This window comes from Homarus americanus, unplaced genomic scaffold (genome assembly GCF_018991925.1).
Source record: "Homarus americanus isolate GMGI-L3 unplaced genomic scaffold, GMGI_Hamer_2.0 scaffold48220, whole genome shotgun sequence".
NCBI classification, from domain to species: Eukaryota; Metazoa; Arthropoda; class Malacostraca; order Decapoda; family Nephropidae; genus Homarus; species Homarus americanus.
The window spans coordinates 3,028,045-3,050,608 of record NW_024755060.1 but is presented as its reverse complement, the minus strand read 5'-3'; the positions used below and the strand labels follow the sequence as shown (position 1 = coordinate 3,050,608).

General features: G+C 41.5%; 1 protein-coding gene across 9 annotated transcripts in view; it reads left to right on the top strand.

Annotated features, from left to right (window-relative positions):
• LOC121856380 (RNA binding protein fox-1 homolog 1-like) overlaps positions 1–22,564 on the top strand; it is a 131,686-nt gene that overhangs the window by 53,691 nt on the left and 55,431 nt on the right. For all 9 annotated transcript variants that reach the window (XM_042351924.1, XM_042351923.1, XM_042351919.1 and 6 more), the window contains 3 exons: positions 2,552–2,751; positions 3,348–3,438; positions 17,616–17,753. In XM_042351924.1, the coding sequence (XP_042207858.1) occupies positions 2,552–2,751; positions 3,348–3,438; positions 17,616–17,753 (429 nt within the window). The remainder of the gene's footprint in view (positions 1–2,551; positions 2,752–3,347; positions 3,439–17,615; positions 17,754–22,564) is intronic.

The window sequence follows — 22,564 nt, the reverse complement described above, 5'->3', positions numbered from 1 at the left end:
GAATGGCAGCTTCCCCTCCTGCTCGTTGGTCAGCACAAACTTACTACTACTACTACTACTATTACTTTTTTTTAACGTGGCCTCCTGCCTCCCCCCAATAGCCACACCTTCGCCGCCATTTTATTACTACTACTAACTTCATAACCACTACCATCATCACCACTACTACCTAAATAATTTTAAGACGGTACCGAAAATGGTTGTAGTACTGTAGAGAGAATAGAGCAATAATAGAAGAAGTTCTTGTGGGATTACTGTTAGAGAGAGAGAGAGAGAGAGAGAAACTCACTCATAGCAGCAATCGGTAGTCATAGCTCGGTTACGTCAACATGTAGGTCGCGAAACAACCACCATCGCCAACCACAATCACCACAATTACCGCCGTAACATACTTTCACCAGCGGCCGCCCGGGAGACAGACAGACTGAGAGAGAGAGAGAGAGAGAGAGTGCGTGTGGCACATGACTCAGTGGTCGATGAGGTGGCCACAGGTGGACATGGTGTGGCCAAGGGTACTGGATGCAGTTCTTAAAGTCAGTAATATGAAACCTTCGATTTAACGGACTGTGTGTGTGGTGTCGCTATACAGTAGATGTGGACAAGAGAGGTGCTGGAGGAGTGTGTGTGTGTGTGTGTACGGTTATGTTGCATGTATGTTAATGTTGCGTGAATGTATGTGTATGTGTGTACTTTTTTGTTGTGTGTAGGTGTGTGTGAGTGTACGTTTATGTTGCATGTGTGTACGTTTATGTCGTGTGGTGTAATGGTCAGCATTCTCGCCTCAAGTGAACGGACCCGAGTTCGATCCCCAGGCAGGGTGAAACTATGGGCAAGTTTCTTTAGGCCATTTGCCTCTGTCTACCCAGCAGTAATTGGGGACCTGGATGTTAATCGATCTGCGGATCGTATTCCGGGGTAATGGTTAGCCAGTGCAGTTGGCGAGTTGTTCGGTCTTCTCGGACTATTCCTTGACACTGGGTCATGCAGCTCGTTAACTTGGGGTGTGGTTGTTGTGTTGGCGACAGCTTCTACACCTTAAATAAATTCACGCCTAGGTGGCCCTTGGGCCGGCCATCCTCGTTACACGAGGGGCAACCATTATTTATTATGTTGTGTGTAGGTGTGTGTACGTTTATGTTGCGATGTTGCGTGTACTATGTATGTGTGGGGGGGGGGGGCATCCGTTACTTCTTCGTCTACCGGTACGTTGTTCGTTACCCCCCCACTCTCCCTCTCTCTGAGATATATATATATATATATATATATATATATATATATATATATATATATATATATATATATATATATATATATATATATATATATATATATATATGTGTGTGTGTGTGTTTAGGACAATTATCTCTGCCTGTCTGTCAGTGTGTCTGCGCGTCTCACTCATTCACTCCCTCTCTCTCACATTCCAAACTTATGGATTTGAAATTGTAAATCACCATCCTTGAATAAAAATCTATGTTGGCATTCTTGTGGTTGGACATTTTATCAATTGGACATTTCTTTTGTTCTGTACACATTCTTTACTTATGGACATTTCAACATTGGATATTTCTTATGTGGATATTTTGGCCATTTTAACATATGGCATTTTTAGCCTGTGGATATTTTTGACGCTTTAGGCCTGTGGACATTTTAACGTAGGGGATTTTCGGTTTAAGGCCGATTTAGGAAATTTTATCAGTTTTCCTCTTTGGTATATGGGCATATTGGGCATTTCAACATTGTTATTAAACTTACTTACATGTTCCATTGTTCCTGCATTTAGTACAGATCTGGATGGCAATGTTGTTCCATTGTTACTTTAGATTACATTATGTAAGACTCCGTTCTTATTTTATAGGTTCATTGGTTCTAGTACATTATTACTAACATTGCACCATTGTTCCAGCATATGATACAAACCAGTATATCTATATTAATAAATTACTATTTACGATTTTATTGTCACTTTCATCGTTTCCAGTACATTCTACTATTGTTCCAGTATATTGTTAATTACATTGACTCCAGTACATTCTACTATTGTTCCAGTATATTGTTACTTACATTGATTCCAGTACATTCTACTATTGTTCCAGTATATTGTTACTTACATTGATTCCAGTACATTCTACTATTGTTCCAGTATATTGTTACTTACATTGATTCCAGTACATTCTACTATTGTTCCAGTATATTGTTTCTTACATTGATTCCAGTACATTCTACTATTGTTCCAGTATATTGTTACTTACATTGATTCCAGTACATTCTACTATTGTTCCAGTATATTGTTTCTTACATTGATTCAGTACATTCTACTATTGTTCCAGTATATTGTTACTTACATTGATTCCAGTACATTCTACTATTGTTCCAGTATATTGTTACTTACATTGATTCCAGTACATTCTACTATTGTTCCAGTATATTGTTTCTTACATTGATTCCAGTACATTCTACTATTGTTCCAGTATATTGTTACTTACATTGATTCCAGTACATTCTACTATTGTTCCAGTATATTGTTTCTTACATTGCACCATTTTTCCAGCACATGGTACAAACGACTATGGCGGCGCCCTTCGCCTACACCCAAAATGGCGAAGCTCCAACAAGCAAAGACACGCCTGGGAAAGAGGGACCCCCATTTACCCCGCCGGGAGCACCTTCGGCGCCTCCTGGCGGGCCAGTAGCACCTCACACACCACAACCAGCATCAGCACCGCCTGTTCCTGTCACCGTCTCCTCTAGGTAAGGTTAAAACCCTCTGTGTTATGGATTTTCTTCAATGTTAAGGAGCTGCCCTCTATTATGGGATATACCTCTTTTATGGATTTTACATCTGTTTTACGAAGTTTTATACTATTTTATGGATTTTTACCTCTATTTAATGGAATAAACATTAAATTTAGGGAATTTGCTTTTATAATATGCACTAAATATTGATTTGCCGGACTGAAACATTGATTTTAAGGAATAATAATTGATTTTGCAGATCCTATTAGATAATGAAACCCAATATTACGGACTATGTGGGAGATACTACTTCATAAGGTCAAAATCCGTTGGAGACATTTAATTTTACAGACGATATGAGAAAGGGAAGTCCCTAAGGTAACATATTTCTCTAATGGACTATATGGGTGAGAAAAACACCCTCCAAAGTGAGACCCCAGCTGAGTTAAGGGACAGATAGATAGATAGATAGATAGATAGATAGATAGATAGATTACATCCTTAGAAAGATGGGTTGATACATGTTTAGATTCGTGGATACGTAGATTGATAGGCAAACAACAACATACCACACCCTATTTTCTTTAACACTACTAATTTTCTCTTAACAGTGGAGCAACGGTGGCAGGAGGGTTACCAGTTCAGGTTCCTGTTGGCCCTCCTGTTGTAGCTAATGGCGTGGAACAACAGGGCGTTAATACGGTAAGTTACTGTTACTACTACAACTATTATCTTTTTTCTGCTGCTACTACTACGATTTTTAAATGTGGCCTGCAGCCTCCCCCAATAGCCACACCTTCGCTACTATTTTATTACCTTAAAATTCAATATCCTAATACATAAGTAGCTATCCTAGCTGTGTTGAGTTAGTTGAGCCACAGATCTATGCGGCATTCAGTGACTTTTGCCTCAGTCAATATCTGCAACTGTTGTCGGCTTTGGGGCGGATGCTCTCGTTCCCCTGAGGCAGAGCAAAGCCGACCTAAGGACAGTCGACATCTCATCCAGGCTGTAACATAACTTCTGGGCTGCTGCTTCTGTTCGGATATCACCTCCGCGAGTCTGGCATAGAAGCATCTTGCACTTGGTCCCATCCCACCAGAGGATGTGAACACTAGAGGAGTGAAGCTGCCTTGATCAACCTTCTGAATTCTCTTCCCATATGCCCTTATCTTGTCGTTCTCGTTCCTACTGTGTGCAGCATTGAGAGCTAAGTTACGGTGACCTGCGGCCATGGGATAAAAAATCCCGATGTCGAAGAAGGCTCGCTGTCCCCGTGTCCAGAATCCTCGAGCCACTAACGTCAACACGGGCTTCATTGGATGTGTTTGAAGTCCTATGTTGGAAAATCTTACCGTCCAATGGAAGGAGGGTCAGTTCTACCCTGACATGGTTCTACCCTGACATCACGACACATTTCTTTCAACGTATTTGCTGTGAGGTCCCTTACTTCGTCATGCCTCATGCATATGAAGACGACTACTACTACTATCGCCTTTTCTTCTTTTACTACTACTACTATTACTATCGCCTTTTCTTCTTCTACTACTGCTATTACTATCGCCTTTAACGCTTCTACTACTAAAACTATCACCCTTCTCCTACTACTACTACTACTACTACTGCTACTACTACTGCTGCTGCTGCTACTTTTTTTTTCAATCGTGGCCTCCAGCCTCCTCCAATAGCCACACCTTCGCCGCCATTTTCTACTACTACTACGACTACTACTACTACTTTTATCTTTATTACAGAACGTGGCCTCCAACCTCCCCCAATAGCCACACCTTCATCACCATTTTTTTTACCTTAATATTAAATATTCAAATACAAAAGTAACTACCCTTAGCTGAGTTAGCTAAGCCGCATCCAGAATCCTCTAGCACTGACGTGTTGGAAATCCTGTGATGGAGTTTCTCACTGTTTAATGGAAGGAGGTTTGGTTCTACTGTGACGTTGTGGCAGATGTCCTTCAGCATTATCTGCTGTGAGATTCTTTTCTTCATCATGTCTCATGGATGTGGTCGATGTCATAGGATGAGCCACATGCATTGGGTGGGAATGCCTTCATGCTGATTACCGCACCTCGGTGTCTTTTGCTATCCTTTGTTATTTTGACCTCACTTCCATTGAACACCTCTATTGCCCAGTCATGGTATTCTGCCTTCACAGTGAGGAAGGACTTGCTTGCACTTGGGTGGTACCCTATTTGTAGACCACATGATGTTACCAGGTCCCACCACTTTTAGATGTCCTCCACTTTTCCTGCTCCAATGATGGTGTGTCCACACTTGCTTACATTTTGTCGCCAACATGTAATCAACAAGAGGAAACACCAGTCTAGTGCACACTACTGTTGCAGTTTCCGATTACCTGTGGTAGCACTAATTAGGAGCTGGAAGCAACATTCATAAATGTTTATGGATTAAGTTATCAAACCCAAATGGTCTTCTCTGCCGTTTATTAAGAAAGTAAACTATTGTTCAATAACTGGGATATCACTGTAATTAACGCTATGAGCTGTGAGCGTTAATAATGGACGAAGCTTGGGTATATCTAGCTTCTTAGAGTGCACGTGTCAGTGGCTTAGAGACAGGAGTAGAACTGGTAATAGCCGGCTACTTAATTGATGACTGCGGTCAAGGTGTGAGGGAACAGTGGGAATACACTGTCACATGTCCACTTGATGACTACTCATGGCTCGTAGGAAAGTTACTGTGGGTGATGTAATTATATAAACCTAATGTATGTAACCCACATTTATATAAGTATTACTGTCTGTTAGACAGGAGCTAATACATTGCTCGGCCACCATCCTCCGAGTTCTACGAGGAGTAAACTAACCACGTAGTATAACATAACACCTATAGATGCCTATCTATGTTATAAAAGATAGTGTGTCTGTAGCTAAACTGAGGAATCCACACCTGGGAGTTGAGAGTCTGAATTCCTAGCCTTAAATACCTTATGTGTCGGCTGTAACATGTACAATAGAAACTTTCAAAGAGAGATGTCTGTAATATCAAAACATACATAAAATTGATAAAATGAGACTAAAAATTGGTACAACAAAACTGGGAATCACCAAAAAAAAAATAATAATAATATCTTCAAATGAAGGGGAGTTTGTGTTTCATTGCGATAAGTAAATAATATTAAATTGTGAGACACTAGATTGAGTTTGCTGGGAGCAATATTAACATTTAAAGAATAACGATATCAGATCTGAAGTTAAACTAAAATTAAAGGAAAAAAAAAGATTGGTTGCCAAGGTTTTGACGGCACTACTGGTGAGTTCACTATATCCGGAAGTCATATAATAAAATAATAACCTTGAAATATGAAGTTCTTACCACCATCCTGGCATAGTAAAATGACACTGGGTTGGTCAAGAAAAGAATCATACGGTATGAGCTAGGTGTCGAGAGAATGCTGAGCCAGCCGGATGTTGACCAATCAAAATAACACTGAGCTGAAGACTAGGGTAGGGTACCCTGGGTGGGGGGGGGGGCTGGGGTGCTTCTGCTTGCTGGAAGAAAAGGCTTGCTGATGCTGTTATGCTTAGTAGCTGAAACAACCTTGAGAACTTCTTGAAGACAGAGTTCAGGGTGTGGTGATGCTGCGTTGTACAGTGTGCCACGTATTAAGTGATCAAATGTATCAAATTACTTATAATAACAATAATAGAAACTTGTACATTGAACTGGGACGTCACAAGTGTTTAATTAAATTTACCGCCTCTCAGAAAGGTAGATGTCAAGTGCAACAACAACAAAATAATGGAGAATGTGAAACTTTAGTCCAAAATCGTCAGTTTTTGTTCCAAAACACTGGTTTTTGTTCATAGATTCATAAAACTGCTACCACCTTTGTATTACTGTCTGTTAGACGGGCTAATACACGGCCGTACCCCACCAGTAGGAACCCTGTGCTTAATTTTGTCTTGTCGTTCACATGTTGGCGACAAAACATATGCACGTGTGGACGCACCTTTAGGTCATTGGCATATGCCACTTGCTTGACCTTGGTTGTCTCAAATTTTATAGCATTTTGGAGCACGGATAGGCCTAGTGCATAAATTGCCGTGGTGATAAGGTCCCCCCTGCATTGTTCTCTCAGTTGACTGTATGGTGGTATCTTCTCTTTGGGCCTTGAAGCTTATTATATAGAGGTCTGTTTGGTTCCCACAGGTGTTTTCAACATACATTACAGAGCTTGGACACTTGATCTTGATGTTGTGCAGTGTATCCTTGCAGTTGATTATGTTGAATGCATTGGAAGTGTCAACTAGGAGTTCAGCTTCACAATTGCTCTGCTCAAATATCTTCTTTATGGTGTGAATAGCAGCTTCACCCCCAGCCTGATGGCTAGCACATACTTGCAGGTTCCCTGCAGCTACCCTAACATCATTAACCACCTCCATTATGTATTTTCAAATGATCCTTCTCAGCACTTCCCCTACTTCTTTAGGCCTACATCCTGGATGATTTTTATCCAGGGGAATGAGGCGACAGGCTGTCAGAGCTTGTAGGTGATGGCAGCAAGAGGTTGCTAGCTTTCTTGCAAGGGCGGCGATGGAATTACAGAAATCACTTGCAGCGTCCCAAACTTGTTAGTGCTGAGGATGACTCTCCACCTGTCTGCATCCAGGCCTGAAGTGCCTGTGTCTTCACTTCTTTTTTACCACACCATCCCTCCTGTTATTTTACTCAAACATGGCAGCATTTGGTGGGATATAGTCACCCTGAAACCTGATGCCTTCCTCTACACTTGCAGGGGGATGTTTTTCCTTCAGTTGGCGTAATGTCTCTCTCTCTGTTTATTGGCAGAACACCACCGGAGGATTCCTCTGTGAGAGATCTTACCACCGAAGACACTTTTCCCACACACATTTTGTTACCAAACTTTCTGATAACATCCTCGGTGATTTGTTTTTCGTCTCCTCTGAATTTCAGTGTCTCCTGCAGTGTTGTTGCCTTGAGTAGGAGATCATCAAGAGCCCCATTCTGCCATATTGTCCGTTTTCTCTTCGTTGTAGTGACATTTTCCTTGCACTTACTCCTTGCATGTGTTCTGTGGCAGAATAGATGTGGTATTATTGCCAGTATATGACGAGCTACTACTACTGTACTGTTATTGCCATTATTTCCACCAAAACCACCACTACCACCAAAACCACCACTACCACCAAAACCACCACTACCTTCAAAACCACCACTACCACCAAAACCACCACTACCACCAAAACCACCACTACCTTCAAAACCACCACCAAAACCACCACCACTACCAAAACCACCATTACCACCAAACCACCACACCACCAAAACCACTCACCCACTTACCCGAAGCCGCCGCACCCACCAAAACCACCACCACCACCACCACCAAAACCACCATTACCACCAAAGCCACCACTACTTGCCACCAGGCAGCCACCACCAATACCACCATTTCCGCACACCGCACCACCACCACCACCACCACCACCACCACCACCAAAACCACCACCAAAACCACCACCAAAACCACCACCAAACCACGCACACCAATACCACCGTATTACCACCAAAACCACCACCAAAACCACCTGCACCACCACCACTACCAAAACCACCACCACCACCACCACTACCAAAGCCACCACCACCACCACCCTACCACACCACCCTACCAACACCACCACCACACCACCACTGCTGCTGCCAACAGTTGATAGTTGTAGGATAATGGTGGTGGTAATTACAATGTTGTTGTAGACTGGTATGTGTAATATTTGATCAATACCTAGTGAAGGTAACTCACTACTCTCTTTACTTGGATGTATTTCTCTCTCTCTCTATTTCTCTTTATTTGCATATATTTGTGTCTGCCTGTCTGTGCTGATACTGTACTTGTCTGTTTGTGCGATGTCTGTCTGTCTGTCTGTCTGTCCGATGCTGATGCGATGCTGTCTGTCTGTCTGTTTCTCTTTGTACCATATATTTCTCTCTCTCCTCTCTCTCTCTCTCTCTCTCTCTCTCTCTCTCTCTCTCTCTCTCTCTCTCTGTCTATACTGTCTGTCTTGTCTGTCTCTCTTTACTGGTATATATATTTCCGTATGTCTGTCTGTCTGTCTGTCTGTAATTTCTGGAACAGCCCAATAATTTTGGCGTTACGTTTTGGGATGGCGTCAGGAAGTCCGCGCCCCCACCCCCAAGTTGGCGCCAGCCGAAGAACTCTGCAGTAGCCGGCGCCAAATCAATACCTCGATGCCTGAGTGCGCATTGAGGACGTTTTCACACTGCGCACTGACACAACACTGACACTGACACTGCGCACCTATGAGCACAAAGACACTCTGTAGACACTCCCTATAAACACTACAGACACTCATAGACAAAGACACTCAATCCATAGACACAGACACACTCCTTCGTCACACAGACACTGCCCAGGCACTTGTGGCACTCTTGAGCACCGTAAACATTCCCCCCGATACTCTATAGCCACACCACAGACAAACACTTTCTTCTTAATCCTCGAGACGCTGAGACGCACTACAGAGATGCTGAAATGTTGTGAAAAGATGGTGAGAGAGATGATGAAATATTGAAAGATGATTTGAGATGCTGAGATAGCTGATGGAAGTAGTGAGACTTACAATTGAGATGGTGAGAGACTCGGAAGATTGTGAGGGCATTGAAAGTTGGTGAGACATTGATAGATAGTTGAGACGCTGGAGATGGTGAGAGATGAGAGAACTGCTGAGACTCAATGTGAGGGCTGAGAATAGTGAGGTGGTGAGAAATGGTGAGAGACACAGGAGATGGTGAGATACAGATAGATAGTGATAGGCTGAGAGATAGTGAGAGACTGAAAGATGCTGAGAGATAGTGAGAGACTGAGACCCTGAGAGATGACGAGGGATGCTGATAGATTCTGAGAAATGCTGAGATAGTGAGAGATGCTGAGAGAGGCTGAGATAGTGAGAGATGCTGAGAGAGGCTGAGAAATGCTGAGATAGTGAGAGGGCTGTCTTTGAGATGAGTGCTGAGATGCTGAGAGAGATGGTGAAAATGCTTTGAGATAGTGAGGAGGAAATGCTGAAATGCTGAAATGCTTAGATGGTGAAAATGCTGAGATGAGGCTGAGGCTGAGATATGTGAGAGACTGGTGAGGTGGTGAGGCTGTCTTTGGTGAGATGAGAGTGAGAGGCTGAAATGCTGAGATAGTGAGACGGTGAGATAGTGAGAGAGGCTGAGAAATGCTGAGAGATAATTGAGAGAGGCTGAGAAATGCTGAGATAGTGAGGGCGGTGGAGATAGGGGAGAGAGGCAGGGAGGGATGAGCCTGGGGCTGCCGGCAGGAAGTCTACCCTTGGCCGGGTTCCAATATTGAGTGTTGAGATCCTCTCTCTCTCTCTCTCTCTCTCTCTCTCTCTCTCTCTCTCTCTCTCTCTCTGCTTTTGAATTTCTCTAATTTCTCATCTTTCATTCATTGTGCCTGCACCTGCTTTTGCCTGCATTCCTACCTACCTACCTACCTATCCTACCTGCACAATCTGCCTGCCTGTGCCTGCCTGCCTATGCCTACCTATACCTGCCTATGCCTACCTACCTACCTGCCTATGCTACCTACCTACCTACCTACCTGTGCCTACCTACCTACACCTACCTACCTACCTACCTATACCTACCTACCTACCTATACCTACCTACCTACCTATGCCTACCTATACCTACTGCCTGCCTGCCTGCCCTGCCTGCCTACCCTACCTATACCTATACCTACCTGCCACCTGCCTATGCCTGCCTATGCCTATGCCTACCTATACCTACCTATACCTACTATACCTACCTACCTACCTACATACCTACCTGCTGTACCTACCTATACCTATGCCTGCCTACCTGCCTAACTATTTTTACCTACCTACCTATACTACCTATACCTACCTATACCTGCCTATACCTACCTACCTACCTACCTACCTATACCTACGACCATGCCTTGTGTACCTTTGCCTGTGCCTGCTGCCTATGCCTGTACCTGCCTGCTGCCTGCCAGCCTGCCTGTACTGTACCTGTCTATGCCTACCTATGCCTATGCCTGTCTATACCTACCTATACCTACCTATGCCTAGCTACTTACCTCGTGCCTATGCCTATACCTATACCTACCTATACCTACCTATACCTACCTACCTACCTACCACACTACCTACCTACCTACCTATACCTACCTATACTACTATACTACCTATACCTACCTATACCTGTTCTACCTATACCTACCTATACCTACCTATACCTACATACCTACCTATACCTACCTACCTACCTACCTACCTACCTACCTACCACAACACCTACCTGCCTACCTATACCTACCTATACCTACCTATACCTACCTATACCCACCTACCTACGCCTGCTTACTGTGCTTACTGTGCTTACTGTGTGCCTGCCATGCCTGCCTGTGCCTGCCTATGCTTGCCTGCTACTGTGCTTGCAATAGCCTGCCTGCCTGTGCCTGTGCCTGCCTGCCTCAGCCAACACTGCTTGTGCCTATGCCCCTGCCTGTCTGCCTGCCTGCCTGCCTGCCTGCCTGCCCTGCCTGCCTGTGCCCATGCCCAGCCTGTACTACCTGCCTGTGCCTGCCTATGCCTGCCTGCCTGTGCCTGCCTGTGCCTGCCTGCCTGTGTGTGTTTCTGCCTATGCCTGTATACCTGTACCTATGCCTGCCTGTCTGCCTGCCTGCCACTGCCTGCCTGCCTGCCTGCCTGCCTGCCTGCCTATGCCCATGCCTGCTGCACTGCCTGCCTATGCCTACCCACTATGCCTGCCTGCCACCATGCCTGCCTGCCTACGCCTGCCTGCCTGTGCCTGCCTGTGCCTGCCTGCCTATGCCTACCTGCACCTATACCTGCCTACCACCACCTATTACCTACCTATACCTACCTACCTACCTACACCTATACCTACCTCTCTCTCTCTCTCTCTCTCTCTCTCTCTCTCTCTCTCTCTCTTAGGATAGGGTTGTCTACCCCCTAAGTCTAGAACGAGCAGACAGAATGGCTTCAAACTTAACGATGGTATTCGTCAACATAAGAGATCAAACTGACTTTGACCTTACCTCAGTTAATTGAACCTGACCTAACCTAACTTAACCTAACCTGTCCTAAACTAACCCAACCTAGCCTGTCTTAAACTAACTTAACCTGACCTGACCTGAGATGACTTAATATGGCCGCCTTCCCTGCAGAGGAACCATAATGTGGAGATGGTTCAACCAATGTGTTCTTAGGAAGCGAAATAGAAGAAACAGTGTTGTATTCGTTCTAACTTGACCTGACCTGAGATGACCTCTCAGAATGAAATGAACCAGTGATTCTCAACCCTTTCATCCCCCCCCCACGAAGATTTCTCAAAGACCCCATGGCCCCCTTCAGTTTTCACCCAACCCCTCAAAAAAATAATGATGATAAATACACTGTTTTGATCACATGAAGAGATTACTTATACTCTTCTTTTACGTCTTTTATTGTTTATTTAGACACTCGTCTTTACCTTACACTTGGACATTTCTACATACATACTTTATATATCTGACGTGCCACTAAGTGATGACTAACCTCGCAATATACTTGAATTTAGTTGGGAAGAAGTTCCTATGTATATTTTGCCACACAGCTCAATGTGAAGGATGTACAATAATTGATTCTTTTCAGTCAGGCACTTTATTCGAGGTTTTGTCACTGAAAAAACACATCTCATATCCACATCTAATCAGTTCCGACTTTTGCTCTTTATCTGTAGAAGGGTGAAGAAACCAGACTAGCATATGTAAGTTGAAGAAAATGGCTTGAGTACTGGAAGTGCCATCTCGCTGATTTTTGGATACAACCGATACATTGAGGACTAGAATAGTGTCATCAAATTTTCTTCACAGTGATTTTTGGCAGCAGAATCATTCTTGAGATCAAGGAATTTGTCTTGAACATCATCCGGAATGGTTGCAATATCAAAAGTGCCAGAGAAAGGATTTCTCACCGATTTTCCTTCTTGCTCCTTGAATTCTGGGAAGTACAATTTAAGTTCACTTTTCAGGATATCAGGTGCTAAGTGATATCAGGGCCAAGTATATGACCCAAGGGCCAGCTCTAGCATCTGAGGGGCCCTGTGCAAGATAATGGTCGGGGGGGCCTGTGCAAGATAATCGTTGGGGGCCATGTGCAAGATAATGGTTGGGGACCCTGTGCAAGATAATGGTTGGGGGCCCTGTGCAAGATAATGGTTGGGGGAGCCTATGCAAGGTAATGGTTGGAGGCCCTGTGCAAGATAATGGTTGGGGGCCCTGTGCAAGATAATGGTTGGGGGCCCTGTGCAAGATAATGGTTGGGGGCCCGGTGCAAGATAGTGATTGGAAGCCCTGTACAAGATAGTGGTTGGGGGCCCTGTGCAAGATAGTGGTTGGGGACCCTGTGCAAGAAAACGTGACGTTATGTGAAACAACGTTAAGCGGATTAATTTTTCCCCATAAGAAATAGATTAAATACAGGAGTTACATTCCCCAGCCTCCCTTTGCCCCATGAAAAGCATTTCATATACAGAAAATCATTGCCATTACTGTATTTAGAAAATAGTATATAGAACTTCAGTTTGTATTGGTGCTCACTGGTGGGCGGAGGTGGTAGAGTGAGTGTGTGGTGGGTAGTGGAGTGAAGGAGGAGGATGGCGGGAGGGGAGGAGTATGGTGGGAGCAGATGAGGGCAGGAGAGGAGGGTGATGAGTCACTGAGACTCTGCGGCTTCTTCCTCCTTCTCCTGCTCTGACTGGGGGTTCCTCTTCCGCTGTTTGCTCCTCCTCCGTTGATGTTTGCTCTTCCTCCGTTGATGTTTGCTCTTCCTCCGTTGATGTTTGCTCCTCCTCCGTTGATGTTTGCTCCTCCTCCGTTGATGTTTGCTCCTCCTCTGTTAATGTTTGCTCCTCCCCCGCTGTTGTTTGCTCCTCCCCGGCTACCGGCGGTTGTGAAGAAGCTGCTTCTGCCGTCCCGCGACGAAAAAATGAATCCAGTGTTGACTGCTTGATGTTACTCTTCTTCTCCTTATAGATCTCAGTGTAACAACCAAGACTGTCATCAATGCTGTGTTGAACCTTTGAGCTACGTTCTCTGTTTGGGTCGTCATCTATAAGGATTTGCATTGCTTGCTGGAATATGTTGAACGCTTTGGGTCGTCATCTATAAGGATTTGCATTGCTTGCTGGAATATGTTTAACGCTTCTGCCATCCTCTTGGAAGTTAGCGTTCATTAAGGTTCTTCTTCTTAGTCGTCGTCGTCTTCAACGGGACTGTATTCTGTTAACAGTTGCGGATCTTCGTTGTTGAGCTCTTCTGTATGGGATGCCAGAACGTCCTCAATATCCTCTGATTCCAGCTCATCAAAGCCTGCCTGTCTAGCCATACTGAGGATATCCCTATTCACAGCTGGGACTAATTCCGTGAATCCTGTAAAACTGTTGACGCACTCGGGCCACAGTTTACGCCACTCACCATTCAGGCAACTTTCTGAAACCTCTTCCCATGCCTTGCCAATGTTGTCAATTGCATTAAGAATGTTGAAGCCACTCCAATATTTTCGGATCGTAGGTTTATTTTCTCCGTCTATAGCCTTGAGCAGCTGGGCCATGGTATGGCATAAATAATACGCCTTGAATGCGGAGATGATGCCTTGGTCCATAGGCTGCATCAGTGCTGTCATGTTGGGAGGCAGCAATACAACTTTTACACTGTCATGCAAGTCGTCGAGATTGGGAGGATGAGCTGGAGCATTGTCAAGGATCAGAAGAATTTTGAAGTCAAGGTTCTCCTTGGCACAGTGTTCCTTCAGTGTAGGGATGGCGTACACGTTTAACCACTGGATAAATATGGCACCGGTTATCCATGCCTTCTTGTTTGCCTTGTAAATGACAAGAAGATGATCTTTAAAGTAACCTTTCAGGGCCTATGGGTTAGCAGCGCGAGAAATCAGCATAGGCTTCAGCTTGAAGTCGCTGGCAGCGTTCGCGCCAAGCAGCAGTGTCAAGCGGTATTTTGCCGCCTTAAAACCTGGCGCTCTCTTCTCCTCATTGGAGATATAGGTCTGCTTAGGCATCATCTTCCTAAAAAGACCAGTCCCATCCACATTGAAGACTTGCTTCGGTGAGTAGCCTCCTTCCTGGATAATCTGCTTGAATTCTGGCGGGAATGTCTTGGCAGCAACCGTATCTGAACTGGCAGCTTCACCAGTCATCTTAATACAGTAGAACGTCGATATAACACGAGATACGTACCAAGAGAGGTCGCTTTAAATCGAATTCGCACTAAATCGAAGTGTTGTTTCAATGGAATAATTTAGTTTGGTACTTGCGAGAAACACAAAATATTAAAAAGACTGAGAGTCTACCCAGATGCACCTCAGCCCATCTCCTAGAATAAACAAAACATTGGTTTTTGTAGTACAGTATTATGTTAAAACAAACACTCATAAATCAACGCAGCTAAAATTATGGGACGTCAAATGGTCTGTTTAATAGCGATCAGCTGATTGGAAGATGGGAGTTGGGGAGAGGTGAGGTGATATGTTTGACAGTTGATGCCAAGGTCTAGTGCTTATTTATTTATCTGTCCTTAAGAGTGACTAAGTTTTTCTCTTATAAAATGTCACTGAACTGACATGATCTAATTAATTTTATTATTCGCAGATGACACCCTGGATGTACCCAAAAATGTCTGTGGGTAGTTTTAAAGTTGCCGGAATTTTCGTGGCCTGGACAGGGAGCCATATGTTATCGAGACAGTAATTTCCTTTACCTGTATTGTATACGTGTGTGTGTGTGCAGACACACACGCGCACACACACATATAAACAATACTGTACAGGTAAAAGAAATAATTGTCCTAAGGGCAATCACATTAAGGGAATATTCATTTCTTTGGACACAAGTAAAAACGTATCCCCCACTGATCAGCAAATGTTAATCGTGGATTTGGCGATTCACGGCCATTTTGAGAACCTAACGCCCACGAATTTTAAGGGCTTGCTGTACTGATATTAGCGAGTCCACTGAGGTGATCTTGTGCCATTGTAGATCTGAGATAGGTCTTTATGAGCTTGAGGTTTGAAAAGCTTCTCTGTTGATGTTACTGTTACTGGGAGAGTGCAAGCAATCTGCAGTGCTATCCAAAGATTAGGATAGATTTCTTTTAAGTGCTTCTGATGGAGCTAAGTTAGGAGTCCAAGTACAGCACTGTCTTGTTGTCTTTCATCTTTTTCTGCAAATTTGGAAGATTCACAATTTCAGTGACCAGATCTCTCCCAATAATATCAGCTTCCCCTCCACAGCTTAACATTTATCACACGCCTCTGTCACTGCCTTATTGACCATATTGGCAAGTTGTGCAACACGACACATCGGAATTGAAAAACGAATCCTACTAAACAACAAATTTGTATTGTATTCAGGAAAGGACCCTTAAGTGATGGGGGCCCACATGGCTGGGGCTGGCTCTGGATGATCCTCTCTGGTCTCATCAAGAACAGTTGAAAGATTCTCAAGTATGGCAACATTTCCTGCGTTGACTTTCCTTTGCCAATTCTGGAGCTTAACAAGAAATGCACAGAGACAGTCCATGAGGTGAAACATGTTTGTATCCTTGCATTGTAACTTGAGATTCAGCTTGTTTAGCTGCTCAAATATATCTGCTAGGTATGCAAGATGTGGCTCACACAAAACCTCATAGAAGTGACTCAATAAATCATCCTTGCCTTGTATTTCCAGGAACATCTTGAGCTCTCATTGAAGTTATAAAACGTGTTTCACAACTTTGCTCTTGGAAAGCAATTGCACTATAGAATAATACAGGAGGGTTTCGAGCTCTGAATTCATGCCTTCACAAAGGTATTTGGAAAAGGCGGAGTTCAGAGCTCCTGCTTTCACATAGTTGACACATTTGACCACTGCCTCCAAGATCTTGCAAGGTGGACCAGGGAGAGTTTTTGATGCCAGTGTAAAGCGATGAATGTTAAAATGAACCACCTTGAAATTCAGAGCTATTTCTTGACAAGCTTCTGGAACCCCGATTTTGATCCAAGCATCGCCGGAGCCCCATCCGTACAGACTCCACAACAATTTTCCCAGATGATCCCGTTAACTTTAAAGAAATATGACAGTTTTGCCATCACATCTGCAGCTGTCTTGATGGTTTCAAGCGATGTACAGAACAGATATTTATCCTTGATGTCACATGAAAGAACATACCTAATAAACACAACCAGCTGTGCTCAAGACATCAGTCCAGAGTCTCATCCAGCTGGATTGCAAACATACCAGTTGGAGATGATTTGATCACCTGTATCAATTGTTCTAATATGTCATCAGACATTTCGCCAATTCACCATTTCACCGTGTCGTCTGACAAGGAAATTTGCTGCATCTTGCGGTCACTTGCCTCTCCGAGAACCCTCTTGGCCATTTTTATAGCACACGACTTGATTAAAGTTTCACCGATTGTGTGTGCCTTCCTCTTTGGTATTGTAAGAAAGAAGGGAAATTCTCTTCTACATCAAAATAAATAATATAACTTTTATTTATTACACAATTCCCAGATTTTCTTGAAACATATACAATACTACTACAGTTTATAAAAGCCCACCATAGCCACCTAAAATCTTGCTGTGGCCCCCTTGGCCCCAGTTTGAGAACCACTGAACTAGAGAGTGGAGATGACAAAGGAAATTTTATGTAATTTGATCTTAATTGAAGAAATCGCTCTAACTTGACTTTTATTAACCTGAGATGACCTAACATGACCTGTACTAACCTGAAGTGACCTAATATGGATCTTCTACCCCACAGAATGAACCAGAGAGTGGAGATGCCTCAGCCAATGGGCAGCCTGGAACACCAGCACCAAGCAAAGAGCAGCCCAAGCGACTTCATGTCTCCAATATACCATTTAGATTTCGTGATCCAGATTTGAGAAATATGTTTGGGGTGAGTAAATTTGGCACTGATTTTACAGTGCATGTGACTATTATTTAGCTCAGATTGTCATGTGATTTTTAATTGGATAAGATTTTGCTAAAATTTAGTGTGTATAATAAGGCACTAGTGTGTATAATAAGGCACTAGTATGTATAATAAGGCACTAGTGTGTACAATAAGGCACTAGTATGTATAATAAGGCACTAGTGTGTACAATAAGGCACTAGTGTGTATAATACGGCACTAGTATGTATAATAAGGCACTAGTGTGTACAATAAGGCACTAGTATGTATAATAAGGCACTAGTGTGTATAATAAGGCACTAGTGTGTATAATAAGGCACTAGTATGTATAATAAGGCACTAGTGTGTATAATAAGGCACTAGTGTGTAGTGTGTATAATAAGGCACTAGTGTGTATAATAAGGCACTAGTGTACTAATAAGGCACTAGTGTATAATAAGGCACTAAGGCACTAGTGTAATAATAAGGCACTAGTAGTAGGCACTAGTGTGTATAATAAGGCACTAGTGTGTATAATAAGGCACTAGTATATAATAAGGCACTAGTGTGTATAATAAGGCACTAGTATGTATAATAAGGCACTAGTGTGTATAATAAGGCACTAGTAATAATAAGGCACTAGTGTGTATAATAAGGCACTAGTGTGTATAATAAGGCACATAGCACTAGTATGTATAATAAGGCACTAGTAAGGCATGTATAATAAGGCACTAGTGTGTATAATAAGGCACTAGTGTGTATAATAAGGCACTAGTGTGTATAATAAGTATAATAAGCACTAGTATGTATAATAAGGCACTAGTGCACTAGTGTGTATAATAAGGCACTAGTGTGTATAATAAGGCACTAGTGTGTATAATAAGGCACTAGTATGTATAATAAGGCACTATGTGTATAATAAGGCACTAGTGTGTATAATAAGGCACTAGTGTGTATAATAAGCACTAGTGTGTATAATAAGGCACTAGTATAATAAGGCACTAGTGTGTATAATAAGGCACTAGTGTGTATAATAAGGCACTAGTGTGTATAATTATGTGAATAATAAGGCACTATGTATAATGTATGTATAATAAGGCTCTAGTATATAATAAGGCACTAGTGTGTACAATAAGGCACTAGTGTGTATAATAAGGCACTAGTATGCATAATAAGGCACTAGTGTGTATAATAAGGCACTAGTATGTATAATAAGGCACTAGTGTGTATAATAAGGCACTAGTATGCATAATAAGGCACTAGTGTGTATAATAAGGCACTAGTGTGTATAATAAGGCACTAGTGTATAATAAGTCACTAGTATGTATAATAAGGCACTAGTGTATCTAATAAGGCACTTGTGTGAATAATAAGGCACTAGTGTGTATAATAAGGCACTAGTGTGTATAATAAGGCACTAGTGTGTATAATAAGGCACTAGTGTATAATAAGTCACTAGTATGTATAATAAGGCACTAGTGTATCTAATAAGGCTCTAGTGTGTATAATAAGGCACTAGTGTGTACAGAATAATAAGGCACTAGTGTGTATAATAAGGCACTAGTATGTACAATAAGGCACTATGTGAATAATAAGGCACTAGTGTGTATAATAAGGCACTAGTGTGTATAATAAGGCTCTAGTGTGTATAATAAGGCACTAGTGTGTATAATAAGGCACTAGTGTGTATAATAAGGCACTAGTATGTATAATAATGGCACTAGTGTGTATAATAAGGCACTAGTGTATAATAAGTCACTAGTATGTATAATAAGGCACTAGTGTATCTAATAAGGCTCTGGTAGTGTATAATAAGGCACTAGTGTACAGAATAATAAGGCACTAGTATGTATAAGGCACTAGTATGTACAATAATGCTAATTGTGTATAATAAGGCACTAGTGTGTATAATAAAGGCTCTATGTGAATAATAAGGCACTAGTGTGTATAATAAGGCACTAGTATGTATAATAAGGCACTAGTGTGTATAATAAGGCACTAGTGTGTATAATAAGGCACTAGTGTGTATAATAAGGCACTATGTGAATAATAAGGCACTAGTATGTATAATACGGCACTAGTATATATAATAAGGCACACACAGTATGTATAATGAGGCATTAGTGTGTATAATAAGGCACTAGTGTGTATAATAAGGCACTAGTATGTATAATATGGCACTAGTATGTATAATAAGGCACTAGTATGAATAGTAAAGCACTAGTATGTCTGATTATACCAGTAGTCTCCAACCTTTTGTCACTGTAAATATAGTGGAGGGTGCCAAAACTTTGGATCTACATTCAAGAAAATTAATCTCATATATACTGTACAGTTACTTGCAGCTTTACACGCTAACTTGTTACCACTTGTGTACTTTTTACATTTACTCTTGTATTAAGTATTCTTAAAATTATATATATATATATATATATATATATATATATATATATATATATATATATATATATATATATATATATATATATATATATATATATATATATATATATATATATATATATATATATATACGCTATGACTTGTGATAAGGAGACAATATTGTTATGATTTAAGGGCAATAAGAGTTATCACCTACCAAATTGTGGGTAGCATACAAGAATTAAATCTAAATTATTACGAATAAGTAGGTAGTGACATATTGGTTAGTGACTCCCTGTGGTAGGAGGTCCCTGAGTGAAGACAATAGTGTTGAAGGGTGTTAGTGTTGGGACAGTAACACAGTTTACAGGAAGAGAAGTGTGGGTCATCCCCCACCTCAGATACATGCCAGATAGGTCTGCATCCTAACTTAATGCGAGAAGAAACAACATTATGTCTGTGGACCATAAGTTCACGTCAACGATACTTGTGTGGATGAGGAAGAAAGTGATCATAGTGTTGGATGGATATATTCTCAACCCGTTCACCATCCCTGCGATGGACTGTAGGGAGAAGAGTGGCTGAATGTATTCTCTTGTGGTAGGTTATGTTGGGTTTATATTTAAGCCTAAAAGAACCTGATTGGACAACCATGGTTTTAAGAATCAGTTATTAATTAATCTCAAAAGAAAAAATTGCAAATAAACGTGTGCCATGTTGTATCTTTTATTTTAATCTTTAGTTAAATAGTTTTTATTATAATTAACTGTGGATTTATTTTAATATTTGAGACAATTAATATTTTTTTTGTTACTTTTTAATTTTAGTACTTGAGTATTTTAAGAATGAGATACTTTTTTACTTCTACAGTACTTGAGTAACATTGACATTTGGATACTTTTATTTCTACTTGAGTAACATTTTGTCAATGTAACAATACTTTTAATTAAGTAACGAAGTCCAGTACTCGGAGCTCATTTTAAGAATGCATAATCCAAGAGTAAATGTAAAAAGTATGTAACTGTTAACAGTTAGACAGGTAAAACTGCAAGTAACTGTACAGTATATATGAGATTCAAGGGCAGATCCTGGGTGTTCCTGGGGGTCCAGATCCCCCCATTTTCATCAGAAAATTACATTACAGTGGTCCCTTGGTTAACGAACACAATTGGTTCCACAGAGTCGTTCGTTAACCAAATTTATTATTTCAATGGGATATTGGGTAATTGGTTCCAACTCACAGAAAAAGTACATACGAAGTACTGTATACCGGTAATAGAATTAATAAAACATTAAATATAAACTAAATACTGTACTGTACAGTATACAGTACAGCCACTCCTCGACTTACGACGGGGTTAGAGACCCAAATCCAGGTCGTTAGTCTAATTGATCGTACGTCGAAAATGCTTAAATTACACATAGAAAATCTAAAATGGTTGTCTCTTTTTCTTCTCAGCACCACGAGAACTCTCACTTTTAAGCTTGCCAGCCATTTTAAAGGGACTTACAAACGAAAATTTTGTCAGTATACAGCGCAATCACTAACGTCGGGACTCGAAAATATGTAATTTGAAAAATTTTTGGTACGGCTGGGGCGGTCGTATGTCCGGGTGGTCGTAAGTCGAGGAGTGGCTGTACTGTATAATACTGTAATGAACAAAAAACAATAGAATACTATATTTTAACTGACCTTGAGGTATGTATGTCGTATTCCCGGCAGCTTTGTTTACATATCAAACAGCTGATTGTAGAGGTAGTCGATGATGACATGCCATATTCTTTACAGAGTGCATTGGTTCTAATGCCTTCTTTGTGTTTCATAATAATTTCTGCACTGTATATAATCAATATGTTAACTAAATTTCAGAATGACCAATAATTTTAATGTAAAAATGCAAAAATATTCAAGAGACCAACAAACTCAATGTTCACTCCACTGTAAACAAAGTTAAACTGAGAAGGGTTGTTGGGTGATTCAATCAGCTGATTGGCACGCAAAAACTGTTCCCTGTACTGTATATATTATCAATATGTTAACTAAATTTCAGAATGACCAGTAATTTTAATATAAAAAATGCAAAAATATTCAAGAACACAACTTTCTTGATAATTTACTACACTGGAAACGAATGTAAACATAGAACTGATTACTGTATTGGCGGACTAGCCGATCAGCTGATCGCCTGATACGCACAACAAAACGTGTTTGTCGTAAGGATTTCGTTAATCAAAGTTTTATTCGTTAATCGAACTGAAAATCCTTATGGGAGCTAATTCGTTAACTGAGGGACCACTGTACTTTTTTTTAATGCAGTATTGTACTCAGGCGTTTTTGTATAGTAAAAAGTATTTATTATTGACTTCAGAATATCTCCTAATATTAAGTGTACATGGCTTCAAAATGGCCATGATATTGGTCAGATTTCAAATTT